The sequence below is a fragment of the Oncorhynchus clarkii genome, chromosome 22 (genome assembly GCF_045791955.1).
Source record: "Oncorhynchus clarkii lewisi isolate Uvic-CL-2024 chromosome 22, UVic_Ocla_1.0, whole genome shotgun sequence".
In the NCBI taxonomy this organism is placed as follows: Eukaryota; Metazoa; Chordata; class Actinopteri; order Salmoniformes; family Salmonidae; genus Oncorhynchus; species Oncorhynchus clarkii.
The window spans coordinates 33,001,999-33,027,584 of NC_092168.1; the positions used below are offsets into that span (position 1 = coordinate 33,001,999).

General features: G+C 40.2%; 2 protein-coding genes across 25 annotated transcripts in view; both read left to right on the forward strand.

Annotated features, from left to right (window-relative positions):
• The window catches only part of LOC139380804 (titin-like), a 178,849-nt gene that overhangs the window by 26,113 nt on the left and 127,150 nt on the right, over positions 1-25,586 (forward strand). For 23 of the 24 annotated variants that reach the window (XM_071123844.1, XM_071123847.1, XM_071123845.1 and 20 more), the window contains 19 exons: positions 145-405; positions 528-791; positions 877-1,137; positions 1,222-1,482; positions 1,563-1,823; positions 1,912-2,053; positions 2,163-2,331; positions 2,431-2,662; positions 2,901-3,185; positions 3,273-3,398; positions 3,553-3,741; positions 5,854-5,895; positions 10,639-10,917; positions 23,604-23,894; positions 24,013-24,300; positions 24,430-24,546; positions 24,661-24,946; positions 25,056-25,239; positions 25,502-25,576. In XM_071123844.1, the coding sequence (XP_070979945.1) occupies positions 145-405; positions 528-791; positions 877-1,137; positions 1,222-1,482; positions 1,563-1,823; positions 1,912-2,053; positions 2,163-2,331; positions 2,431-2,662; positions 2,901-3,185; positions 3,273-3,398; positions 3,553-3,741; positions 5,854-5,895; positions 10,639-10,917; positions 23,604-23,894; positions 24,013-24,300; positions 24,430-24,546; positions 24,661-24,946; positions 25,056-25,239; positions 25,502-25,576 (4,013 nt within the window). Of the gene's footprint in view, positions 1-144; positions 406-527; positions 792-876; positions 1,138-1,221; positions 1,483-1,562; positions 1,824-1,911; positions 2,054-2,162; positions 2,332-2,430; positions 2,663-2,900; positions 3,186-3,272; positions 3,399-3,552; positions 3,742-5,853; positions 5,896-10,638; positions 10,918-11,176; positions 11,741-12,014; positions 12,297-12,390; positions 12,670-12,786; positions 13,069-13,157; positions 13,437-13,526; positions 13,815-13,938; positions 14,218-14,311; positions 14,594-14,680; positions 14,960-15,072; positions 15,352-15,459; positions 15,739-15,847; positions 16,136-16,241; positions 16,521-16,613; positions 16,896-17,001; positions 17,281-17,383; positions 17,663-17,761; positions 18,041-18,146; positions 18,435-18,548; positions 18,828-19,091; positions 19,374-19,806; positions 20,086-20,200; positions 20,483-20,581; positions 20,861-20,968; positions 21,257-21,384; positions 21,664-21,769; positions 22,052-22,137; positions 22,417-22,521; positions 22,816-22,993; positions 23,273-23,603; positions 23,895-24,012; positions 24,301-24,429; positions 24,547-24,660; positions 24,947-25,055; positions 25,240-25,501; positions 25,577-25,586 lie in introns of all 24 variants that reach the window. The other variant, XM_071123839.1, reaches the window with a different exon arrangement.
• LOC139380943 (myosin-binding protein H-like) lies at positions 3,945-5,613 on the forward strand. Its single transcript, XM_071124132.1, has 3 exons — positions 3,945-4,532; positions 4,837-5,346; positions 5,597-5,613. The coding sequence occupies exons 1-3, from the start codon at positions 4,031-4,033 to the stop codon at positions 5,611-5,613; spliced, it is 1,029 nt and encodes a 342-aa protein (XP_070980233.1). The 5' UTR covers positions 3,945-4,030.

Consider the following 25,586-nt stretch of genomic DNA (forward strand, 5'->3'; position numbering starts at 1 on the left):
AGTGCATTACACTGTAAACATATACACGTTATGGTGTAAAAGTTCAGTTGGATATTACAACAACCATTCACCTGCCAAATCTAAAAACTTTTTAGGACAGTTACCTAATTGGAGGAAATAAATCCAAATGTTTTGTGTTCCCAGGTGGCGCTATATCCAGACCGCTGCATGACATCATTGTGGCTGACTCTCAGACAGCTGAATTTGAGTGTGAGGTGGCCAACCCAACTGCTGAGGGCAAGTGGCTGAAGGATGGACAACCTTGTGACTTTGGTGAAAATGTCAGGAGTGAGAAAAATGGAGCTGTCAGACGTCTTGTTATTGTCATCACCAGACCCAATGACATTGGTGAATACACCTACCAGATTGCAAACTCCAAGACAACAGCCAACCTGAGAGTTGAAGGTAGGTGTTACCTCCTGAGTAGAAATGTTAACTTATTTTCAACTGGTGTTAGCATTAATATATGACTATTATATTATTACTATATGCCTGCTGTTATGTCATGTTTGTGTTTGATTTCATAGCTGTGAAAGTCAAGAAGACCCTGAAGAACCAAACTGTCACTGAGACACAAGAAGCAGCATTCATTCTGGAGCTCACCCATGAGAATGTGAAGGGCTCACAATGGATTAAGAATGGTGTAGAGATCCAACCTAGTGAGAAATATGAAGTCACCGTTGATGGCATGATCCACACCTTGAAGATCAAAAACTGCACCATACACGATGAATCAGTTTATGGATTCAAACTTGGAAAACTATCTGCTAATGCCAGACTGAACGTTGAGGGTAAGTTCATATTTTTATGGTCACAAATTGCAAATGTTTGTTTACTTAAGATTTTTAAAGTTTTGACTCTCAATCTTTTTTTCAGCAATTACTATAACGAAGAAGCCTAAAGATGTGACATCACTATTGGATGCCACTGCCTCTTTTGAGCTGAGCCTGTCTCATGATGACATCCCTATCAAATGGATGTTCAATAACGTCGAGCTTAAACCAAGTGAAAACATCAAAATGCTGTCTGAGAGAAAATCTCACAAGCTGATCATCCAGAATGTGGATGACCACAAGGCAGGAGAGTACACTGCTATGGTCGGACATGTGCAGTGCAGTACTCATTTATATGTTGAATGTAAGTGTTGACACGTGAACAAATAGATGACTTAACCCACTCAAATGTATTTTCAATATATTCATTATTGTTCGTTCTCTCCAGCTCTGCGTGTCACAAAACCCATCAAGAACATTGAAGTCCCAGAGACCCAGGTGGCCACTTTTGAATGCGAAGTGTCACATTTCAATGTCCCATCCACCTGGCTGAAGAATGGAGTGGAGATAGAAATGAGTGACAAGTTCAGGATTGTGGTGCAGGGCAAACTTCACCAGCTCAAGATCATGAACACTGGCAGTGAAGACTCTGCAGAATACACCTTTGTCTGTGGAAATGACAGAGTCTCTGCAACTCTGAAAGTTAGCCGTAAGTTTTCAACTAATCTGTACTTGAAATAATTTGTATCACATAGGTCTTTTTCTCTAATGACATTGTTTTTTCCTTAGCCATTTTGATCACCTCCATGCTGGAAGACCTCAATGCACAGGAGAAAGACACCATCACATTTGAAGTGAATGTCAACTATGAGGGCATCACCTACAAGTGGCTGAAGAATGGTGTTGAGATTCGCTCCACTGACAGATGTCAGAGCCGCACCAAACACCTAACTCACTCTCTCACCATCCGAAATGTTCATTTTGGTGATGGTGCAGAGTACAAGTTTGCTGCTGGCTCTGCTGCAACTACAGCCAGCCTATATGTTGATGGTATGTTTTTTTTTATCCAGACCCTTTCTAAATATTAATCATGAAAGTAATTTTTCTGTTGTTCATTAATGTATTTGCTCTCTCACAGCACGCGTTATTGAATTCACCAAGCACATCAAAGATATCAAGATCACAGAGAAGAAGAGGGCCACTTTTGAATGTGAGATCTCTGAGCCTAATGCTCAGGTGACGTGGATGAAAGATGGACAGGAACTGGAAATGTCTGAAAGGTACGTCTCATTCATTTATTTGTATATTATTCCTGTGAGATTCCTGTGAAATGCTACATTTGAACGATTCCTCTGTATCTTAAGAGTTATTTCTAAAATGCCTTGACAGATACAAGGTCTCCACTGAGAAATTCTTGCACCGTCTAATGATCCAGTCAGTCCGCCTGTCTGATGCTGCAGAGTACTCTGTGGTCGCTGGTGCAAGCATGTCAAAGGCTCATCTCACCGTGGAGGGGCGTGACATCCACATCACAGAACCCGAGGAGAAAGAATTCACGGTGAATACGGATAACATTACATTGAAGGAGGACAGTTTAAAACTGAATAGTTAAAAAATGATCAGTGTTAATATGAACATTTGTATTATTTATTTTCAGGTTGTTGAGAAACAAAAAGCGTCGTTTGAGTTTGAAGTCAGTGAGGACGACGTTGAAGGTCGCTGGCTGAGGAACGGTGCTGAGATCCAGTTCAACCTTGACGATAGGCTCCACTACATTGCCATTAGAAAGGTCCATCGCATGACCATCTCTGAAACCTATAGAAGTGATGCAGGGGAGTACACCTTCATCGCTGGCAAGAACAGGGTCGTGGTGACTCTACATGTCAATAGTAAGTGTTTGCTCTCTTTTAACTCCCAATAACAAAAGTCACACTGAAATAATAATGCAATTTTCAAATAATGCAAATTTCAATTATGTTTTTACAAGGATGTATTTAAACAACTAAATCACAGGGAAAACATATGGGTTTTTTCTTCTTCAAAAAATTTAAACTACCCAGTTTTCCCTAAGCTTGGTGTTCCTTCCTTTCTTCTCATCAAATGTCTTTGTTTGTTCCCATAATTTAGTCCCTGAGCCACCTCAGATAATTTGCGGCATGCAGGCCCTGTCTGTGGAGGCTGGCAAACCTGCTAGATTTTCTGTGGAAGTGACTGGCGTCCCCCAGCCCCAGGTGTTATGGTACAAGAACTCCCAGGCTCTCTCCCCTGGCTTCAAGTGCAAGTTCCTGCGTGAAGGAAATGAGCACACTCTGCTTCTCATCGAAGTGTTCCCAGAGGACGCAGCCTTGTACAACTGCGAGGCCAAGAATGACGTTGGGCTTGCCACCAGCTCAGCACCACTCAATGTGGAAGGTAAAGTGGAAAAACAATCACATATAAAGTACTGAAATAACCTCTTAATGAAAAAAGGGGAAAAAAATAAGATTGATTTTATTTCAGTTTCAGAAGTCGTTTCTCCTGACACTGGATCTCCAATGTCCAAGCCTGTGATCATAACACCAATGAACAACACCTCAGTCAATGAGGGAGAGGCTGCTAGGTTCCAGTGCAGAATCTCTGGTGAAGGTATCTATCTCGACTTCCACTAGGCCTATCTCTTACTTTGTTCTCTAAACTGTTCAATTAAAATAATAATAGTATTGCATTATTCATAAAAAGCAGCATTAATAATCTTGCATTATTAATACTATGGACATTAACCAAACTTTTCTCTTGCTAGATCTAAAGATCTCTTGGTACGTCCATAAGAAAGAGATCGGACAGTCCGATGCCTTCAGGATGTCTCAGTTCGATGACACCTGCCAGCTGGAGATTTCTAGAGTGTACCCCGAGGATGAAGGGGAATACACCTGTGTTGCCAGAAACTCGGCAGGAATGGTCACTTGCGCAGGATATCTGGCACTTGAAGGTGAGTAAAAGTCTTATTGAACATAGTTGGTTCTGTATGTCCAATTTAAGTGTGCTTCTGTATTGTTAAAGGTTGAGAATAGATACTATTTGTCCTAGAACTTATTTTTGCTCTATGCGTGTACTTGTATGATTCAATTGATCTTTCTCCTTATCTTCATATTGCCCTGGTGTGGTGGATAATCTGTTTCCAAAGTTATTAAACTTTTCTTTACTCGTAGTATAGGTTCATTTTGATAGCAGTTGATTGTTGACCAAATTACACTCTTCTAATTCTCCCAGATCAAAATATGAAATCTGTAGCTAGGCAAAGTGTGTCAAGCACTGGGGGAACAATGATCAGTCATAAAATGGAAATGTATTCAGAAGGGTACCAGTCAGTGGATGTCAGTGGATCACACAGTGTACAGACCTATGAGACTGTGTCTGAGATGTCCACAATGAGGACGTCATCTTCATCAGTAAAGATGGTTGAGGTGACCACTGTTGAGAATTCTGAAATGAGCATCCCTAGAAGCCCTAAGTTGCTCTTGAAAATGAATGACGTCAAAGTCAAAAGTGGTGAGATGGCTCAGTTCAACTGCTCGTTCCACGGGCAACCCTTTACTGAAATAGTGTGGGATCATAATGGAAGGAACCTCACAGACACAGAGAGGGTTAAACGTACCCAAAATGGAGATGTGCTGTTGCTTGTCATACTCAATGTTCAGCTTGGTGACCAAGGGACATACCTCTGTACCACAAAAAATAAACACGGAGAGAGCAGAACTTCGGCACAACTCACAGTTGAAGGTGGATACAGTTTCTATTTAATATTTCCACTCTCTGGTCCATTTCACCTCCATTCCGCTTGATTCTTTTGTAAAACCTTTAAAACTTTTAATATTTCCTTTAGATTGTAACCGATTGGAATATAATGTAATAACATATTTATTTTGTAAGTATAGTTTTTTTTCCCCATTCAAAGCATGCCCCTAATACCATCTCGCCATCTTACTAACTCCCAGTGTTTAGATCTAAGATACCCTCTTACTGATGTCCTCTGACTGATGTTCTTAATACCTAATAAATCTCCCTTAACTTTATTCTCACCCAGCCAAAGAAGTGAATCCCAAAGCCGAAACACCCATCCCTTCCGATTCTGTCAATAAAGACTCTAAGACAGACAGGGAGTCGTCTAAAAAGCCCTCTGACCAAGACAAGCAGGAGTCCTTACAGAGTCTTGGACCTCTACCGCCATTCTCACAAAGAACTCAAAGGCAGATAAGCCATGAGTATTACCCTGATGTTATACCCTATGGAGAATACGAATGTGATTACATTGGTGCCACCTACCCAGAGTTCCTTGTGACACTGCCCCCAGAAATCCTTGCCAAACCTAGAGACACCGTGTCTCTCTTTTGCGTTATAAAGGGAATTCCTACTCCGTTTGTTATCTGGCTACACAATCGGTTGATTGTCGAAGAGTCCATTTCTTACTCTCTGAAACACAAGGGGCCCTTGTGCTGCTTAAATGTTATGAACGTTGGTCCTAAGCAAGGGGGCGTTTACACTTGCAAAATTGTCAATTCAGCCGGAGACGCTGAATGCAGCACAGTGATGAAAGGTTGGCAACTGCATGCTTTGGTCCTTACCACCAATATGCACTCTTGGCCGTTATTGGCCGTTCTTGTCAATTCCACATTTCACACTGTTCCAAACTATTGGCCGTTCTTGTCAACTCCACATTTCAGACTGCTTTCAACTATTGGCCGTTCTTGTCAACTCCACATTTCACACAGCTCCCATACTGCCCTATACAACAAGAAAAATAGATTATAAAATGATAGCTCATGGACAAATGTGCTAAGAAACAGGTTGTCAAGTACACTGACTTAAATGTGAAAAGAGAGAGAGATGTGCTCAATTTATAACATGCTTTCCAAGAGACGGAATTCACTGTATGATCACATCAAAACCAAAGCATGTCAGATTGTTTTCATCATTGCAAAATAGATGTTGACAATATGGATGTAACCTATGTTACCTGGTTCTAGCAGTAAGTACTATATATATATATATATATATATATTTGATAAAAATCACTAATTTATAAATGTTTGTCTATTGACAGTGGTTGAAAAGGAGGTGGAGAAAAAGGAAAAGGAAGTCAAAGGTAAATATATTTTCTTTATCATTAACATGTGATTGAATGTCAGATTCCTGGACTCAGATTAAGCCTATTCCTGGACTAAAAATCACTTTCAGAGTTGGAGGTGCTTTGCAGACCATGAGTCGGCTTGATCTGGAACTGGGAAACAGGCCCTTCATCTTTTTTTTTGCACAGGCCCATATCCTCCAGATTTAAAAAAAAATGTCTGGAGCAATATGATCATGTATAATGTCCCTTTGTAAAACTATATGTTGGGCATGTGACTATCTTGAACGGTCATAATATTTACCTTGAATTGTAATGCAATAGGTGAAACCTACATGGCTTTTATGTGAAATTAAAATAATGCATGTTTTTTGTCTTGCTGATTTCAAATTCAAGAGGTGTTATCGTTAAAATACATTCCTTTATTTATTGCTTTGTTGTTTTTTTTATCTTAATATTTATACATTATTGTAAGTGATAACATAATGTAATTATTTTACTCAGCTTTCTCTAGCTTCACTGTCTCAGCTGAAGAGGAAAAACAGGAGTCTTACTTCACTGGTCTACAATTAGGCAAAAGCAAAACACTTGAACTCAAGCCAGAGTCCAAACTTTATTCTAGTACAACAGAGAAGAAAAAAGAAAAGCCAGTTTTTGTGACCCAACTCTCACCAGTAGCTGTCACTATTGGGGACATAGCTAGATTTACTGTCACAATATCTTGTCTTCCAAAGCCTAATGTCCAGTGGTTCCACAATGGTCAGGTTATAACAAGTTCATCAGTTTACACATTTGTTCAAGAGCGAGACGAATATACCCTCGTCATTAACAAAGTAGAGAAGGAATTTGAAGGAGAATACTCATGTACTGCAAGCAACAGGTTTGGCCAATCAACCTGTACTACTTTCTTGAACATCCAAATAAGTGACACAAAGAAACCAGAGAGGCAGGTTGAGAAAATGTTCAAACCCACTGGCCAACCACCTGAATTTATTAAAACTATTGAGCCTGTACAATGCTCTGAAGGTGGTCTAGCTCTCTTCAAGTATATTGTCACTGGGAATCCTCTTCCAGAGGTTCAGTGGCTTAAAGGTAGTTATCACATTCAGCCCAGTAAGTATTGTATTGTGGTGAACAACCCAAATGGCTCTGGCTTCATCAACATGAAGGGCATCCAAAAGGAGGACAGTGGCCTCTACACTTGTAGGGCTTCCAACCCATCTGGGGAGGCCTCTTGTAGTGCTGAGCTAATCGTGTTCAGAGAGTCTGTCTCTATATCTCAGCACCAGGAACAACATGTGGTTGTTCAGAAACAAAAAGGTTATAAAGTATCCATGACTGAACAGGCTACAGAGTCACGCTTGTACATGGTCAACCTTCCTGGAGAAGCCAGGGCCAGAGATCAGATGGTGTACACCATAGGTACTGAAGACAGACAGGTTATTTCCAGCGAGCAAGTGGACACCCTTAGAGAGTTGGATATCTCTGCTGCTACCCTTCATAGAGAGCGAGTCACCCACCAGGCTGCAGTGCTGCAGTCACATGAGGTAGAAGAGAGAGTGTCTGTGACTCCCACCAGACCACCTCCAGCCTCAGCTGCGCCTATTAAACAACTGCATATGGCCGCTTTTACATCTGCTGTCCAAGAGAGCCAAAAGCTCATAGAGCAACATTCTGACCGTATCCAAAGTCCGGAAATCTTAGAGCTTGAGCCTGCAAGGGAACATCATTCAAACATAATGTCTGCCACATCAGAAGAGGTCATTCCTCTAATCACAGTGAGAACTGAGGTTTTAGGAGACAGAAAACCAGAACAGATTAAGTCATCTAAGGAACCAAAACAGGTTGTCAGTAGTCATCTAGTTGAAACCAGGATACCAATTCTGAAAGAGAAATTAGGTATAACCACTAGGCCTGAGGAAGAGAGAAGCTTCAGAGTTACAGAGGGTGTTAAGATTTTATATACCGCTACATTGACTGGGCAACTGCCACTATCAGAGCGCCATTGTGATACGCTATCAACATCGGATAAACCCACTCAGTCCCTGCTAGAGAAGGAACGTCCTAACCCAGTGGTCGCACCGGTCAGTGAGACTCAACATACTTTATCCAAAGAGCAGAGATTTGAAATACACAAACCTAAACAAGAGAGCGCTTTGGTAAGTAAAGATAGGTTATTGAAATCAGCCATGAGTGCTGAAGAAAAACATCTGCTCCAGACTGAACACTCAAAAGCTATTCCAGGTTTGGAAAGCGCGATGTCTTTGCAATTTGAAAAAGAAGAGGAACAGCTCTTACATCTACAGACGATTAGTAAGCCAGATATATTGCAGTCTGAAGGTAGATTTACTTGCGAGAAGCCATTGCCAGAGAGTGCAGATGCAAGAAAAAGCCCTACTTTGTTGCACACAGTCACCCACAATGAATGGAAATCTGTCACTTGTGAGAAGATATCTGAGTTTTCAGCTCAGCTGGACACAATTTCAATTGAACCAAGAAAAGAGGCCAAAGCTCCTTTACATCTTCAGTCTATTCAGTCAGAAAGTGTATTACCTAAAGAAGGTATACTTAGTCCTGAGAAGCCAGATCAGCAGACTGCAGTACAGAAACAGGAAAGAGCCCGCAAACATGCAGCAACCTCAGAGGATAAAAGGGAGTTTAGTGCAGATTATTCCAAAGATCTTGATGTGTCCGTGACAGGAGTTCAGTCAGAGCTTAGAACAGAACACAGACCTCAGAACATTCTTCAGGTCACATCAATGCCCATGCAGATATCCAAAGAAACACCATTTACTAGTGATGTCAAACAGCAGCGTGCATTAATCGAAAAGGAGGATCGCTGGAACATTATGCACTCAGTAACTGTGGTTGACACTCAAAGTATAGAAGAGGGGCATACCATACATTTGAAAGCAAATGATGCATTCAAACCTGTAGTGAAAATTGAACCAAAGATCCCGACAAAGCCTGTCTATATTGAAGAGAAGGCAATAGCAACTGAAGGTTGTGCCATTTTACATGCAGCTGAACAGGATTTTGCTGTTCAGATCCACGAAGGTCAGTCAGTGAGACAATCAATATTATTGGAGGAGAAACACATCATTGTTGGTGAGCAATCAAGTGAAATTGGAAAATCTGCTGGATTGGTTGTCAGTGTAAAGACTCAGCCTAAAGGGGTATTATTTGTGCACGAGTCTCAGGAGAGCCAAGTTCTTCCAAAGGAACTTACCTTTGTGATCCCAATGCCAAAACCAACAAGTTTGGGCGTCAGACATCAGTTGAAAACTGCGCTTCAGTCTGCTGTGGCTTGTGACCAGCCACTTATACTAGCAGACGTTGTTGAGAGATTGGAGGCTGTCGAGGTACAGGAAGTGAAGGTAGGCAGGGAAACTAAGGGTGCAATGTTCACCTACCTTATCACAACACCAGGTGCCTCCATGGAAATAACAATTGCTTTTGAAGGAGAATACCCTCAGACTGCTGATCTGAGGACAGAACTCCAAGCAGCTTTCCATGCTATAGTTTATAGAGAACAACAGACCCTCATTTTGGACCAACCTGGCACAATGCAAATAGTCAAGCCTCAGAAAACAAATGTTAGCAGTGCAAAATCCAAAGAAATGCTGTCATCGGTGGTGGAAACTGTCAGAGTAACAGAGAGTGCAGCGGGTTTCGAATCCCCTGTAACCCAGTCTGCTGCTCAGAAGACTGAAACGATGGCTTCGTTCCAAAGCATAACAGCTCAGGATCGCACTGTGGTGCATGAATCCAGGCAGACTACTAGGCAGGAGACCAGATCTGTGACAGTAAAAAAACATGATGAGAGAGATGTAGGTGCTGCAGATTTAACCACAGCAGTACCCTTCGCCTCTGTCCCTGTCGAACAGTCTCATGTGTTTATACAGAGAGAAACGATGGAGGAGTTTCTGTCAGAGGCAGTTATGGTTAGTAAACTTCCTGAGCAATTCACTAAAGCTTATCCCATTATTGTAACTCCCCTGGAGGATATTTGTTCAGAGAACAATAGCATGGTTACTTTTAGTGTGACCATAATGTGTGTCACAAAAGTTAACTGGCTTTTCAATGGAAAGTTGGTCAAATCTGGCAAAGAATTTAAGTGTTCAAAAGACCATGACACATACACACTAGTAATCTGCAAGATTGTCAAGGAGAAGCACGAAGGAGAATATGTCTGTGAGGCTGAGAATGAAGCTGGCAAGGCTACAACAACATCAAGACTCACTGTTGTCTCGAGAGGTTGGATAATGGGGATATTTTCATATTTTCATAAAAATAGTGACTAACGCGACATAAACTTCCATTGGTGATTCCTAGCATGCATTCACTTTACTTTAAAATCACTATAAATTAACAGTAATATTTTCATTGATACCACCCCCATATCCTCCTGCTTTCTTGTTCCAAGGTATCTTCTTTTTACCCATATCACTCTCTTAAAAATCCACCTCTGGTCCATTCCCCGTCATCCTCTTTGACTCCACATCACTCTCGTCTTCCCCATTGAGTCCTGAAACCCTCTTTTTGCATGCCTTCTTGGACATTTAATCTTGGTCTCATTTTCTTCATTGAAGTGTTTTGATCCAAACCTAACATCATTTCCCTCCACAGTCCCTCCTGGTCAGTCCTGTTTTGCAACCTTCCATCCTAGGTTCACCATTTCACCACTTTTAACTACATCAACCAGAATCATAGCCAGTGTGCTAATTGTACTATTTTCTTCCCTTTCCCTGCACATTATAGTGCCACCGGTTTTCAGGTACAAAATCCAGCCCCTGGAGATCAATGTTGGCAGCGGAGCCAAGTTCGAATGTGAGATTGAAGATGCACCAAATGTGCAGTTCAAGTGGTTCAAGTCTGGCACTCCTATCAAAGAGAGTTCAAATTGCAGGATCATCAGTCGGCAACTGACATCTTCATTGGAGCTTCTGAGCCCAACCAAAGCTGACAGTGGTGAATATACTTGCAAGGCTACAAACCAGAATGGCAGTGACACCTGTGCCGCCAAACTCAACGTAACTGGTGAGTGAACTGAACTTTTACTTAATTTATTTCAACAGGTTGTTGTACCAAAGGTTATGGTTTTAGTAATATGATGTGCTTCTTCCCTCCACAAATCTAGTTATGGTCATCTATACTCGCTAAAAAAGCTCAAACAAATGATCTCCCTTGTGATTTGTCAAGTTATTGGATTTTGTCAGGTTTTGAAATAAATCTTAATATGTTGTTAATTATTATGTTTTATTATGTATTTTCCCTTTCTTATTTTCAAATTTCATAGAACTTTTCCCACCTGCCTTTATTACTAAGCCTGATCCATTGACATTGTATGTTGGGAAAAAGGCAAACATTCAGTGTGTAGTCACTGGATCTTCACCGATGACTATTGTCTGGCATAAAGACAACAATGCCATTTCTTCGGGGGGAAACTACAAAATCTCCTCAGAAAAGAATAAATATATTCTTGAAATATCAAAACTTGAACTTACGGATCAAGGTGTTTACCTGTGTAAAGCGTTCAACAGTGTTGGAACTGCTGTGTGCAGCATGGAGATGAAGGTCATCAACAAACCCTATTTTGTGAAAACACTTGAATCAGTGTCAGTCGCTGTTGGAAATCCACTGCACCTTGAGTGTCAGTTGGATGAGGATACCGGAGTGTCCATCACCTGGATAAAGGATGGCAAAAAGCTCCATCAAACAATGGATTGTAAACAGTCTTTTGAAGATAAGATGGTCACTCTTGATATCCCAAAAGGAAAACTTAAAGACACTGGGAACTATGTCTGTACAGCTGCCAATGATGCTGGAAGCACAAGTTGCTCCACTTCAATAAAGGTTCAAGGTAAGGCTAATCAGTTCATTTTCAAGCTTTCTGCAGTATTTGTGGCACACTATATATGCAGTTATGGAAATTAACATCTTTGGATTATGATCAGATAGATTTATAGATTTTGCAATATCTTCACCCATCTGTATCTTTTGGCTGCATCTTCAACTGCCTTTTGACAAAATCTCATACTTTTAACTTGTATTTGCTCCTCTTTTTCTGAGTTTTGTTCATTAGCAATGACTCCTTAAAACATTGTTTTGAATTGTTCAATGCATACATCCTGCAGAACCCCCAGTCTTTGTAAAGAGACTGGAACCCAACTTGGTTTGGAAGCAAGGCATAAGTGCACGTTTGCAGTGCACAATCAAAGGGTCACCTGAACTCCATGTCACCTGGTTTCTGAATGACAAAGAGCTCTCGGCTGGCGAGAAATACAAAATCACTTTCAAGGACGGTTTTGCTACTTTGGAGATCAGTGAAATTGCTTTGTTAGACAGTGGAAATTACACATGTGAAGTCCTGAATGAAGCTGGCTGTGAGAGCTGTAGCACCAAGTTAACTATAAAAGGTTTGTTGTGTCAGTTATGTAGATAATTACGATCTTTGATATTGTCTTCTGAATATTATGTTATTGTGAAATTGTATCAAATATCTCTTCTCAGAACCACCATCCTTCAAAAAGGAATTGCAAATGGTTGAAGCAGTCAGGGGCACTGTTGCTCTCTTCCAATGTGAAGTTGCAGGCACTGCCCCATTTGAATTCAATTGGTCTAGGAGTAAGAAATCACTCACTTCCGATAGGAAATACAAGATTGTTTCTCAGGACTCGATTGCTTCTTTGGAGATCTGCTCATTTGAAAGTGCAGATGTTGGGGAATATCAATGTGTTGTGTCAAATGATGTTGGTTCAATCACTGCAAAGACAATTGCCAAACAGAAAGGTTAGTTAAAACAAAACAAACATTCATGGAGGATATTCTTCTTCTTCTTATTCCTCTTACCTATGTATTCCTCTAAATTATAATGACTATTATTGCTATAATTGTAATTTTTTTTAGAACCACCATCATTCGCAAAGAAGATTGAGAACACTACAGCAGTTTTGGGCAATGCTGTTAAACTGCAGGGTACTATAAAAGGCTCTGCCCCTATTACTGTCAAGTGGATGAAGGATGCTGAATGGCTTAGGGATGATGACCCTAATATCACCATGGCATTTCAGAATAATATCGCCATTTTGACAATAGCAGCTGTTGACATTTGCCATGGTGGAAAGTATACTTGCCAAGCAGAGAATGAGGCTGGTCAACAAAAATGTGAAACCTCTTTAGCAGTTCAAGGTTAGATTCAGAATATTTCACACAAGTATATTATTTTGGGCCACTGTTGATGTTTCAAATCTAAAAATCTTTGTATAATTACATTTTAGAACCCGCTAGAATCTTAGAGAAAGCCGCATCCATCAACGTGACTTCAGGGGAATCAGCAACCTTGGAATGCAGAATTGCAGGAAGCCCGGATCTTAAAGTGAAATGGCTCCAAGATGGAAAGGAGATTACAGGAGGTCGAAAATATAAAATCACTCTTAAAGACAATGTAGCCATCTTAAAGATTGTTGCGGCAGAGAAAGGAGGCACATGTGAATACACGATGGAAGTGTCCAACCGCGTCGGAAAAGATCAGTGCTCTTGTTCAGTCACAGTGCTAGGTTTGTTTAGTAGTTTATGCTTTTTCCATAATTACGACTTGAGGAACCACAAGATTGTTATAATGAAAAAAGTTATATTCCCCTCAACAGATCGTGTTCTTCCACCATCTTTCACAAAAAATCTTAAGAAAGTTGATGGAAATATTGGTAACAACATTACTATGGAGAGCAAAGTATCTGGATCTCAGCCCATGTCCATCTCTTGGTACAAAGATGATAAAGAAATAACGTCTGGACAGAAATATCAACTTGAAATGAAAGAAACCACGGCTACATTGGGAATAACCCAAATAGAAAAGTGTGATGAGGGAGTATATACATGTCGGGCAACAAATTCTGCTGGATTTAAAGAGAGCAGTGGAACCTTATGTGTTAAAGGTTAGAATAACTATACTTATTAGAGTAACATAGTTTAATAGTAGTATAATAGTGTTACATTATTTTGGCCATAATGAAGCTGAACGAACACATTCACATTTTGTCTCTTCCAACCTGATTTTAGAACCTCCAATCTTCACATTAAAACCTGACAACCAAGATGTCGTACCAGGATCTACTGTTGTCTTGAAGTCTGCTTTCACTGGATCAGCTCCTTTTACGATTAAGTGGTTCAGAGAGGACAAGGAGATAACCACTAGAGGCGCAAGTTTTATCAAGAAAGACGCTTCTTCAAGTTTCTTGGAACTTCACTCAGTGAAACCCAGTGACTCGGCTAACTACACTTGCCAAGTGGCCAATGATGCCGGGAAGGTGGCACACTCTGCAGTCTTGTTTGTGAAAGGTGCCTTTTCTTTGATCAATTATGTATATTTTCTCTACAGCTTTTCTTGATGTTACTGTCTTTTGGAGTAATTGTTATCATCAATTATTTCCAGAACCTCCTCAGTTTTCAATGAGGCTTGAGCCATTAAAACTGGTGAAAAATGGACAACCACTTACATTGACGTGCAAAGTCACTGGCAGTCCTGTGATCAATGTTAAGTGGCTTAAGAATGAGACTGAAATCACTTCAAATGATAAATGCAGACTGTCCTTCACTGACTCAGTTGCTTCACTTGATATTGTGAACTGCTCTGTTGATGATAGTGGAGATTATGTTTGTGTGGCATCAAGTGATGCTGGTAGTGACCACTGCGGCAGCACAGTTACAGTCAAAGGTGTGTATTCAGTATTCACTTTTACAGTTTATCTGTACTATGTTATTGTCTGTGTAGAATAATAACTTTATTTTATCTTTGTTGTAGAACCTCCCATGTTTGTGACAGCTTTTGAGTCCAAAGAAGTTGTGAAAGGGTCTGATGTTATATTCGAAGGAGTTATTTCAGGCTCAGCTCCATTTGAAATATCTTGTTATCAGGACACCAAGCAGATCAGAAATGACAAAAGGCATAAGATAAATATACAAGATGGTGTAGTCACTCTTCAGATTCTTAAATGTGAGTCTGGGGATGCTGGAAAATACCAATGTAACATAGAAAATGAAGTTGGGAAGACAACATGTGATTGCCAAATTACATTAAAAGGTTGGTTAAAATTCTACATTATATAAATATACTGTACCTATCTGTATTTTATAGACTGTGACCTGTTGTTATTATTGAATTATACCTTGACATGTATGGTCTTCCTTCAATAGAACCACCCTCGTTTGTACAGAAAATAGAGAACATCAGTTCTTTAGTTGGCTCAGAGATTTCTATGCAGTGCACTTTAAAGGGATCACTGCCCATGACTGTATCATGGATAAAGGAGGATCATGAAGTTAAAGAAGGCGAACATATAAAGATATCTTATGAGACCAGAACGGCAGTGTTAACTTTAAGAAACACTCAGATGAAACATGGTGGAAAATATATTTGTCAGGCACAGAATGAGGCTGGAAGTCAGAAATGTCTTGCCACGCTTACAGTCAAAGGTTGGTTGGATATTTAGGTCTTTAACTTTTGCAATTTATATTTTATTTTTATCACAGTATTGTACTATTAAATAGTGGATTGTTCATTTAATATTTTGTTTATCACAGAACCTGCAAATATTACTGAGCAAGCCAAGTCTATCAGTGTAACAACAGGAGATCCAGCTACTCTTGAATGCAGGTTCTCAGGATCTAAAGTCCTCAAAGCCATGTGGCTGAAGGATGGAAGAGAGCTGACATCAGGTCAAAGATACAAAGTACAGAGCAGAGATAAGAGCTCTGTACTGAAGATACTCTCTACAGAGAAAAGTGATAGTGGTGAATACACCTTTGAGGTTTCAAATGATGTTGGAAGCAGCACCTGTGAGGCTTCAATCACTGTTCTAGGTTTGTTGATCAGTGGATCATTTTTATTTGAATCAATCTTAAATGTATGTATACCCCGCCATCTTACAGTGTACAACTACTCACCGTATACTATTTACTTTTATGATAGATCAAACTATTAAACCATCTTTCACAAGAAGACTGGAGAAAATGGAGAGTATCAAAGGATCTTTTGCCCACTTGGAGTGTCTTGTGTCTGGATCCCTGCCAATATCTGTACTCTGGTACAAAGATGAGAAGGAGATCAAGAGCGATGAGAAACACAAATGCACATTCTTTGAGAACTCGGCATTTCTAGAAATTAGTCGTCTTGATAGTGCTGACAGTGGCGGCTATACCTGCATTGCTAGTAATAAGGCAGGCAAAGACCAGTGTTCTGGTGCCTTGCTTGTGAAAGGTTTGTTAGCTTTGGATTGTCTTTTGATGTTAGATACAGTGTATATCCAGTATATTGGAAGGTAACAGCAACTTTGACAATGCACATCTTCCCCTTTCATCAACAGAACCGCCATCTATTCTAGAAAAACCTGAATCAATGGATGTTTTGCCTGGATCAAAGGTTCAGTTTAATGTCCTTTCGTCTGGCACGCCACCCTTGACCATGAAATGGTTTAAAGACAAGAAGGAGATCTTATCAAGCTCGGATTGCTCTGTGATTAAAGATTACAACTCTACTTCACTGGAGCTCTTCTTTGCCAAAACGACAGACTGTGGAAACTATGTTTGTGAAATACATAATGACGTCGGCTCTGATGTTTGCCAGGCAACGCTCTTTGTCAAAGGTTGGCATTGACCTTCAACTTACCTTTGTCAATATATTTGGGAATTTTTATTGACGTTAATATGTATTTACGAATAGTTAATCTTTTTTGCAGAACCTCCCAGTTTCCTTGAAAAACCTGACAAATTATCAGTTGTGAAACTTAGAGAAAATAAACACTTTGAGTGCCATGTTGGTGGCACTCCAGAAATACAAGTGCACTGGTTCAGAGATGGGAAGGAGATAAGTCGTAGTGACAAATACAAAATGTTCTTCGTTAAGTCTGTGGCGAGCTTAGAGATAATTGGTGCTGATGCCAATGACAGTGGAGTATACTTCTGTGAGGCCCGTAATGAGGCAGGCAGTGAGAGCTGCAGCATGGAGTTAGCCGTGAAAGGTTGGTTTAGCCTACTTCCAGTCTTTTGAGCCAGTAATTCAACATTTTACTCAGATGTTTATTGACACAATCCTCCCACTCATTTAAACCTGCTTCCTTATTTCAGAGCCCCCAGCATTTATTGGAGAGTTAACGCCTGTTGAAGTCGTGAAGGGCTCGATGAGTGTCTTTGAATGCCAAGTGGCAGGAACTGGTCCATTTGAGGTTACATGGCACAAAGATAAAAAGCAGATCAAAACCAATAAGAAGCATGCAATTTATGAATATGGTAATGTCATGAGCCTGAAAATACAGGAATGTGATGCTTTAGATGTTGGTGGATATCAGTGCACAGTTTCAAATGAGGTGGGAAGCTGTTCGTGTAGCACCACAATGTCTATGAAAGGTTAGTCACTTATGATGATCATTATTTCTCTAAGTCAATTTTCACATTGAAAATGTCAGCATTTTCAATGTATTATTCTGATGAAATGTTTTCTTCACATTAGTGCGACCGTCTTTTGTAAAGAAGATGGAAAATGCTTCCTCTGTTTTGGGGAGTGTCGCTACATTTCAGTGTGTTGTGATGGGATCGCCATCTCTGTCTGTACAATGGAAAAAAGATGAGAACTGGATCTTGGTAGATCCTAAAACTGAAAGGATCTTTGAAAATAATGTGGCAACTCTAAGGATTCCGATCTGTGAGGCCTGTCACAGCGGAAAATATACCTGCCAGGTTGCAAATGAGGCTGGACAGGACAAGTGCTTTGCAACCCTGATGGTGCAAGGTGTGTCTTTGCTTGATTTAAATGATGATCAAGTTTAAAGTTTTGAAGTTGATCGTTAAGTTTGTAGCTAATCCTCATGTCTGCTTGTTTGTATTTTAGAACCACCTAAGATTATAGAAAAACCAGAGGTGATAAATGTCACTCTAGGTGATGCAGTCAGTTTGGAGTGCAAGGTCTCTGGCACCCCTGAGATCAAAGTAAAGTGGACAAAAGATGGACTAGAACTCACACCCAGCAGGCAAAATAAACTTAACTTTGAGAATAACCTCAGTAGTTTGAAGATTCAGTCTACACAACTGGAAGATGCAGGGGATTACCTGTTTGAGGCTACAAACTCTGTTGATACCTGCAGCTGCAAGGTTAAATTGATTGTCGTAGGTCAGTGCAAAATTACTTTGAATTTCTCAGTTCCAAAAACATTTGGAAAACAAAAGTTGATTTTACTCTCCATTGCTAATGGATTTTTGTTGTTGTTTTGAAACAGAACAAGTCATTGCGCCTACATTCATCAAGAAATTAATGGAGACTCAGGAGGTTTTGGGCTCTGTAGTTTATATGGAATGCAAAGTCGCTGGTTCTTTGCCAATATCAGTGCAATGGACCAAAGACGGCAGTGTCCTTGCAAATAAAACCAAGTATCAGTTAGAGCAGAAAGACAACACTGTGTCTTTGGAAATTAAGAATTTTGAGGAAGAGGATACAGGGGAGTACTTGTGTAAAATCACAAACAAAGCTGGAAGTAGTGATTGCAGTGGTGCATTAAAAGCAAAAGGTCAGAGTCATACTTTTAGTTTTTACTTTTACTCTTAAATCTTACTCTTACATTTCTCTAGGCACCAGTTGATGAACTCGTCTCTCATTTAATCTTTCTTCCAATGGTTTTTAGTGCCACCAAGCTTTGTATCTGAACCTGAGTCCCAGGCTGTCATTCCCAAAGCCACTGTACACTTCCAGGGTGTATTTCAAGGAACACCTCCTTTTACAGTCAAATGGTTCAAGGATGACACTGAACTGATAACTGGACCATCATGTTCAGTTGGACTGGAAGGATTATCTTGCTTCTTAGATCTTTACTCAGTTGGATTTTTGCAAAGTGGAACGTACTCTTGCCAAGTTAGCAATGATGCTGGCACCGTGAAGTGTACAACCAATTTATTGGTGAAAGGTTGGATTATACTCTTTTTTGCCACCCTTCATTTATTTAATTACATCTCTTTTTTTCATTTTCATCGCTCCTTCATCACTCTGCCTATAACCCATGCATAACAAATTTTTTTCAGGGTTGTCTTTCTATGTAATATAACAAATGTATTCTCCCATGTAGCGAACCATTGGCTTCCTCCCATCATCATCCCATTCTTTGTTGCTGATAAATTTTCAAATCCTTGAAGTTCTCCAAATTCTAACTTCATATTCTTGGGCTTTGCAGAACCTCCTGAATTCGTACTGAAATTGCCACATACAACGTTCGTGAAGCAGGGCGAGCCACTCCATCTTGAATGCAAAGTTACAAGTGCGCCCTCTCTGCGAATGCAGTGGTACAAAAATGACAATAAGATAACAGATGGTGACAACTGTAGAACTTCATTTGTTGACTCAATGGCAGTCCTTGAGCTGTGCTCCACAAGATCTGCTGATGATGGAGTATACACCTGTGAGGCACAGAATGATGCTGGGGCTGTAAACTGCAGCACCATCATCACAGTGCAAGGTCAGCCACTGTAAAGGGACATTGCCTTTTGCAGTTAATTCATTCTCTATAGCATGAACCTGAATGTATGATTCCTCCTCCCTTTCACTGACAGTGACTTATTTTTGACATTGCCTTTTGCAGTTTATTGTCTGTGTTATGATGTCAGGTTTTCCTTTAAAATAGTTGCAGCATGAACCTCAATGTATAAATTATTCCTTGACTTTCCCACCCTTTTTAAATTCCATTGATTGTGTTTAATGGTCATTACTTACACCAATCACAGTTAGCATGGACTAAAAAGCATGATCCTTTGAAGCCCTCTTTTCTCTTATGATTGCCAATGTCCACTTGCTTGGGTAGATGCAACTTGTTTGCCCTGGAATCTTGAAACCTGCTTGCCCTGGAATATTTAACTTTAATGAAACTGATCGGCCAATTGTGTTGTTTTTAGATCCACCAAGTTTCATGAAAGTACCGAAACCTGTAGAGGGGATCAAAGGAAAAGATGCTATGCTATACTGTGAACTGAATGGCACAGAACCCTTTAAGATAATCTGGTACAAAGACAAAAAGCCACTTAAGGAAAGCAGGAAATATAAGATGATGAATGAGAGTAGCTCTGCCACTCTCCATATTCTTGCAGTGGACCCCTCAGATGTTGGTGAATATGAGTGCGGGGTCACAAACAAAGTAGGATATGAAACATGCCATACAACAGTTACGCTCAGAGGTCAGTAAACTATATCTTCAATGGATATTCAACATATCTTAGTTATATTCATACATACAACATTACCAATATGATTGCTTCTCCTCACCACAATCAATCCTTTCTCACTATTCAGAAGCACCTGTTTTCGTGAAGAAACTGGTAAACCAGTCAGTCAAATTGGGTGACGAAGTCACTCTGATGGCCACCGTCAAAGGCTCTCAGCCTATAACTGTTTCTTGGGTGCAAGATAAGGATCATGTTCTTAGGGATGGAGACAACCGGAAAATCACATTTGAGAACAGCGTGGTCACCCTGAAGGTCTTTAAGGCTGACCAAACCACAGGTGGCAAATATACCTGCCAACTCAAAAATGATTCTGGAGTTGTGGAATGTGTTTCCAACCTCACTGTCTTAGGTTTGTAGGACTCCATGTCACTCAATGAAGATTACATTGACATACATTTGGTAATTTTCTGTTTTCTAAATATGAAGTGTGGTCCTACTTAATTTTCAGAACCGGCTACCATTGTGGATAGCCCAGAGTCATTCAATGTCAAGGCAGGTGATTCAGCAACTCTTGAAGTCACCGTAGCCGGAACACCAGAATTGAAATCTAAGTGGTTCAAGGACGGTGTCGAGCTCTCCTCTGGCACCAAGCATAAGATAACCTTCTCAAAGAATATCTCCAGCCTGAAAGTCCTGTCGACAGAGAGAGTTGATACAGGAGAATACAAATGTGAGGTCAAAAATGAGGTTGGCAGTGTTTCCTGCAAGACAACCCTCACTGTCCTAGGTTGGTACCACTAGTATCATACCTTCCGATTAATTGAATTTGATATTTACAATCCATTGCCATTTTATTACATTTACAATCCGTCATTACTTATTATTTTTTAAACAGATAAAAAGATTCCACCCACATTCATCAGGAAACTGAGAGACACTCATACTATTGTTGGTAAACCTGGTGAAATGGAATGCAAAGTTGCAGGTTCTCCACCTTTCACTATCTCTTGGCACCACAATGGTCAGGAGATCAAGAGTGGACCAAATCACGAGATTATTTGCAGTGACAACACCTGCAAAGTTAAACTGCCAACTCTTAAGTTGTCAGACTCTGGAAAATACACATGCAAAGCCGTTAACACAGCAGGAGCCAGTGAAACAAGTGCTTCTATGATTGTACAAGGTCAGTAGATATGTAGACTTGTCAGCATGGATTTTTATCCTATGGAGAAAAATAAATCCAACATGAGAAGTGATGTGTTTCCGAAAGAGAATACTTACGCTATACAACATTTCTTTTTTCTTATTAAGAACCTCCATCCTTTGTGGAAAAACCTCAGGCAAAGGAAGCTCTGCCTGGTGCAAATGTAACATTTTCAGCAACAGTCCATGGAAGTGCCCCACTGAAACTTAAATGGTTCAAGGGCACCAGGGAAATTGTGTCTGGAAAGGGCTGTGAAATTGCTCTCCAGGGCAATGCAGCTACTTTGGAGCTATACAAAGTGGCCAAATCAGATGCTGGAGAGTATACATGCCAGATTATTAATGATGCTGGGAAGGAAAGTTGCCCAGTTAATCTGTTCATGAAAGGTTAGTTAACACGGTAATGAATTCTGAAATGACAATTTTTTTTAATGCATATCCTAACATACTGAAACTACAGCGATGTTACTGATTTGACTATTGCTCCTCCCAGAACCAGTACAGTTTGTGAAGAAGCTGAAGGACATGTCTTCTGAAAAGGGGAAACCTTTGAAACTTGAATGCACATACAATGGAACTCCCAAAATATTTGTTACTTGGTTGAAAGATGGGAAACAGCTCTATGCCTCTTATCAGTATAACGTGTTGACCACAGAGACTTCCTGCGTCTTGGAAGTACTCAATAGCGATAGCATGACTGCAAGTGGGAAATACTCTTGCGAAGTTACCAATGGAGTTGGAACTGATATCTGCCATGCTCAAGTGACCTTATTAGGTAAAAGCATCTCAATTCATTCATATGCATTCAATTATATCCATTTGATACTTTTTTTATTTAACCATTTTTATCTGTCACTTTAGAACGACCATTCTTTGTTGAGGAACTGGAACCAATGGAAGTCACTTCTGGTGATCCAGTTTGCTTGAAATGCTGCATTGGAGGAACCCCTGATATTAGTGTGTCCTGGTTCAAAGCTGACGGAAAGCTTTGCGCTACCAATACTTGCCAAATGGCATTTTCAAATGGCATTGCGACTTTGATACTAAGCAAACCGTCAAAGGTTGATACTGGTGAATACACATGCAAAGCAGAGAACAGAATTGGATCTGCCTCAAACAGCTGCCGCTTATCAGTGAAAGGTGATGCTCGTCTTAGTTTTCTTTGCTTGCTTCATTTTTACCTTCACAAATGTTATGCATGGTAACAAGTGTAAACATGCCTTCTGTTTAATTGCTCCATTCTAGATGTCAAAACACCACCTTCCTTCCCCAAGAAACTTACTAGTCTTGAACAGGCTGTGGGACAGCCAGTCATATTTGAGTGTCGTGTTGTAGGATCCTCTCCTTTAGAAGTCTCCTGGCTAAAAGACAATGGATCTTTAAAAAATGATGGAGAATACTTCATGTCTTATGATGATAACACTGCTGCCCTAAAAATTGCACGAGGTGAAATGAAACACTCTGGGGAATACACTTGTATAGCTACAAATAGTGTTGGAACTGCATCTTGTAAAGCTAAACTCGAGCTTCAAATTCAAGGTTGGTTGATTTTTTTACAGATTTCCTGTTCTTGCTAAAGTCTTTCATCGTTAAAAGTATGGCTTCGATAAGCTACAGCAAATACTACCACTGTGTTTGTGTTGAAATAGTCTTTTTTTCATGCACAAACTATCCTAATAACAGTGATGTAACATAATTTCACTATTGCTCCTCTCAGAACCAGTACACTTCATCAAGAAGCTGGCAGACATTTCAGTTGTCAAGGGCAAACATTTGAAACTCGAATGCACATACTCTGGAACGCCCAGCATATTTGTCACCTGGCTGAAGGATGGGAAACAACTCTATGCCTCTTATCAGTATACTGTGACAACCACAGACACCTACTCTATGTTGGACGTCCTTGACAGTGACAGTTTTGAGGCAGCTGGGAAATACTCTTGCGAAGTTACCAATGGAGCCGGAACTGATATCTGTCATTGTCAAGTAAAAATAGGTAAAAATCTTTAAAAAATCTTCTTACATGTATTTCTTATACATGTTTCAGGTACAGTATTTGATTACTAGTTGTGCAAGGTACAGTAAACACCAGTAGGCTGTATGGTTACCATTACACATTTTTGTAATTTGTTGTATATATGGTTACCATTACCTTGCAATATTTTTGTATTTCATGTTATTTCAGTACGGTTCCAGAAATAATATGCCTGAATGCTTACAAATAATATTTGTTATCTACATCTTGCTATAGTGCACCTTATACTTTGATTCAAGGACATCATTTTCATAATTCAACCTAATTGATGTATAATTTATTTTGTCACTAGAGCGCAAAATCTCCCCCAACTTCACCAAGAAGCCTGCAGAGACAATGGAAGATACAGAGGGTCATTTGGTGAAGATTGAGGGTCGTTTATCTGGATCTCAACCCATTGACATCGTTTGGTCCAAGAATCATAGTGAAATTCACGCCTCTGATAAGTACGAAATGGAATTCAAGAGCAACGTGGCCATGCTGCATATCAAGAGCTCCCAACTCTCAGACAGTGGTGCTTATACCTGCACAGCCACCAATGAAGCTGGTAGTGCCTCCTACCAAGTGTCACTTAACATTTCAGGTACGTATCTTTGTGTGTATTGTCATATTATATTTGTATGCATTATGTTGCATCACTAGTCAACATTTTTGTGCATGCTTCTATGAAAAAATCTTTGTTGTTCACTAAACATCACCAGAACACAAGAAGGGCCCAGTATTCGACATCCCTCTCAAACCTGTGACTGTAAACGAGGGTGAGAACCTGAAGCTTAGCTGCCATGTCCATGGAGCCCCTCCTCTGAAGATTAATTGGTTGAAGGAAAGGAAGGAGATAAAATCTTCCACAAACTGTAGAGTTGTTTTTTCTGATGGCACTGCCTCTTTGGAGGTCCTCCGCACATCGAAAACAGATGCAGGGGACTATCTCTGCAAGGCTACCAACGATGTTGGAAGTGAATTTGCAAGGTCCAGAGTGACAATTAGAGGTAACAAGGTCATATTGTGCAAAAGTATTTACTTGACATTCCTCTTTTGTATACTGTTACTGCAATTTGACATGTCATTGTGATTTTCCCTCTGGGCAGCTGCTTGACTGAAATTCTGTTTGATTTCAGAAAAAGAAGTCAAACCTGAGGCCACTGCTGCTGCCCCAGCTCCAGCAAAGACTCCAACAAAGAGATTTGACAACTTGTTCTTTGTAGATGAGCCCCAGAGTGTCAATGTAACAGAGAGTAAGTATGATTAACTTATTCTCAATTACATCTAAACATTTACCTCAACATCCTTAGAAAATACTTTACTGTGCTTGTGCATGATGCCAACTTTATGTTGTTTCTGACTCACAGAGGGCACTGCAACTTTCATTGCCAAAGTTGGAGGTGATCCTATTCCTAACGTGAAATGGATGAAGGGCAAGTGGAGACAGATCACTCATGGTGGTCGCATCACTATTGAGCAGAAAGGCCCAGATGCCAAGTTGGAGATCAGAGAAATAACCAAATCTGACTCCGGACAGTACAGATGTGTCGCAACTAACAAAGCAGGAGAAGTAGAATGCAGCACTGACCTGAATGTTGACGAAAGGAAAGACACCGGGGGAGTAGATGGAGACTTCAGAGCAAAACTGAAGAAGTATGTGTAGTTGTAAAGAAATTTGTAATGCCACCAATAACTTTAACATCTAATGAGAGACACTTGAAATTATTTTAACTACTATATATATCCCTCTCTTCACACACAGGACACCATCCAAACAGAAAAGTCCAAAGAAGGAGGGAGAGATTGACCTCGTGGAGATTCTTAGGGGTGTGGACCCCAAAGACTATGAAAAAGTTGTTAGAGAATACGGAATCACTGACTACCGTTGTCTTCTTCAGGCCATTGAGCAGCTGAAGAGGGAGAAAGAAGCGGAAAGTGGAAAACCGGTAAGATAATAAATCATTGAAATGGCCTATCTAGGACTAAGCATGGCTCGACATTGGCACTGGCCCAGGAAAGATTTCACCCTACAGGGAAGTAAGTCATCCAGGATAACTTGCTGCCCACCACAGCTTTTTCATAAGCTGTTCTTGGGGCAGCAAAAACTACTCTGCTTTTATGGATTTATCATAATGTTGATCCCTGCTGTAAATAACTCTTTATTGTGAGTATGATATATTATTATAACTATACATTTTTCTGATCCAGGAAACTGAGCATGGAGGAGAATCTAAGGATACGGCCAGGTTTATGGCTGAGTTGCAATCAAGAATGCAGGCTGAGGTACTAAATG

What these genes read in the sequence shown, in the direction of transcription:
- LOC139380943 (XM_071124132.1), top strand. Translation starts at nt 4,031, where the DNA reads ATGAAATCTGTAGCTAGGCAAAGTGTGTCAAGCACTGGGGGAACAATG. An exon ending in GGCACAACTCACAGTTGAAG is followed by an intron (nt 4,533 to 4,836) that starts GTGGATACAGTT and finishes ATTCTCACCCAG; the next exon opens with CCAAAGAAGTGAATCCCAAA.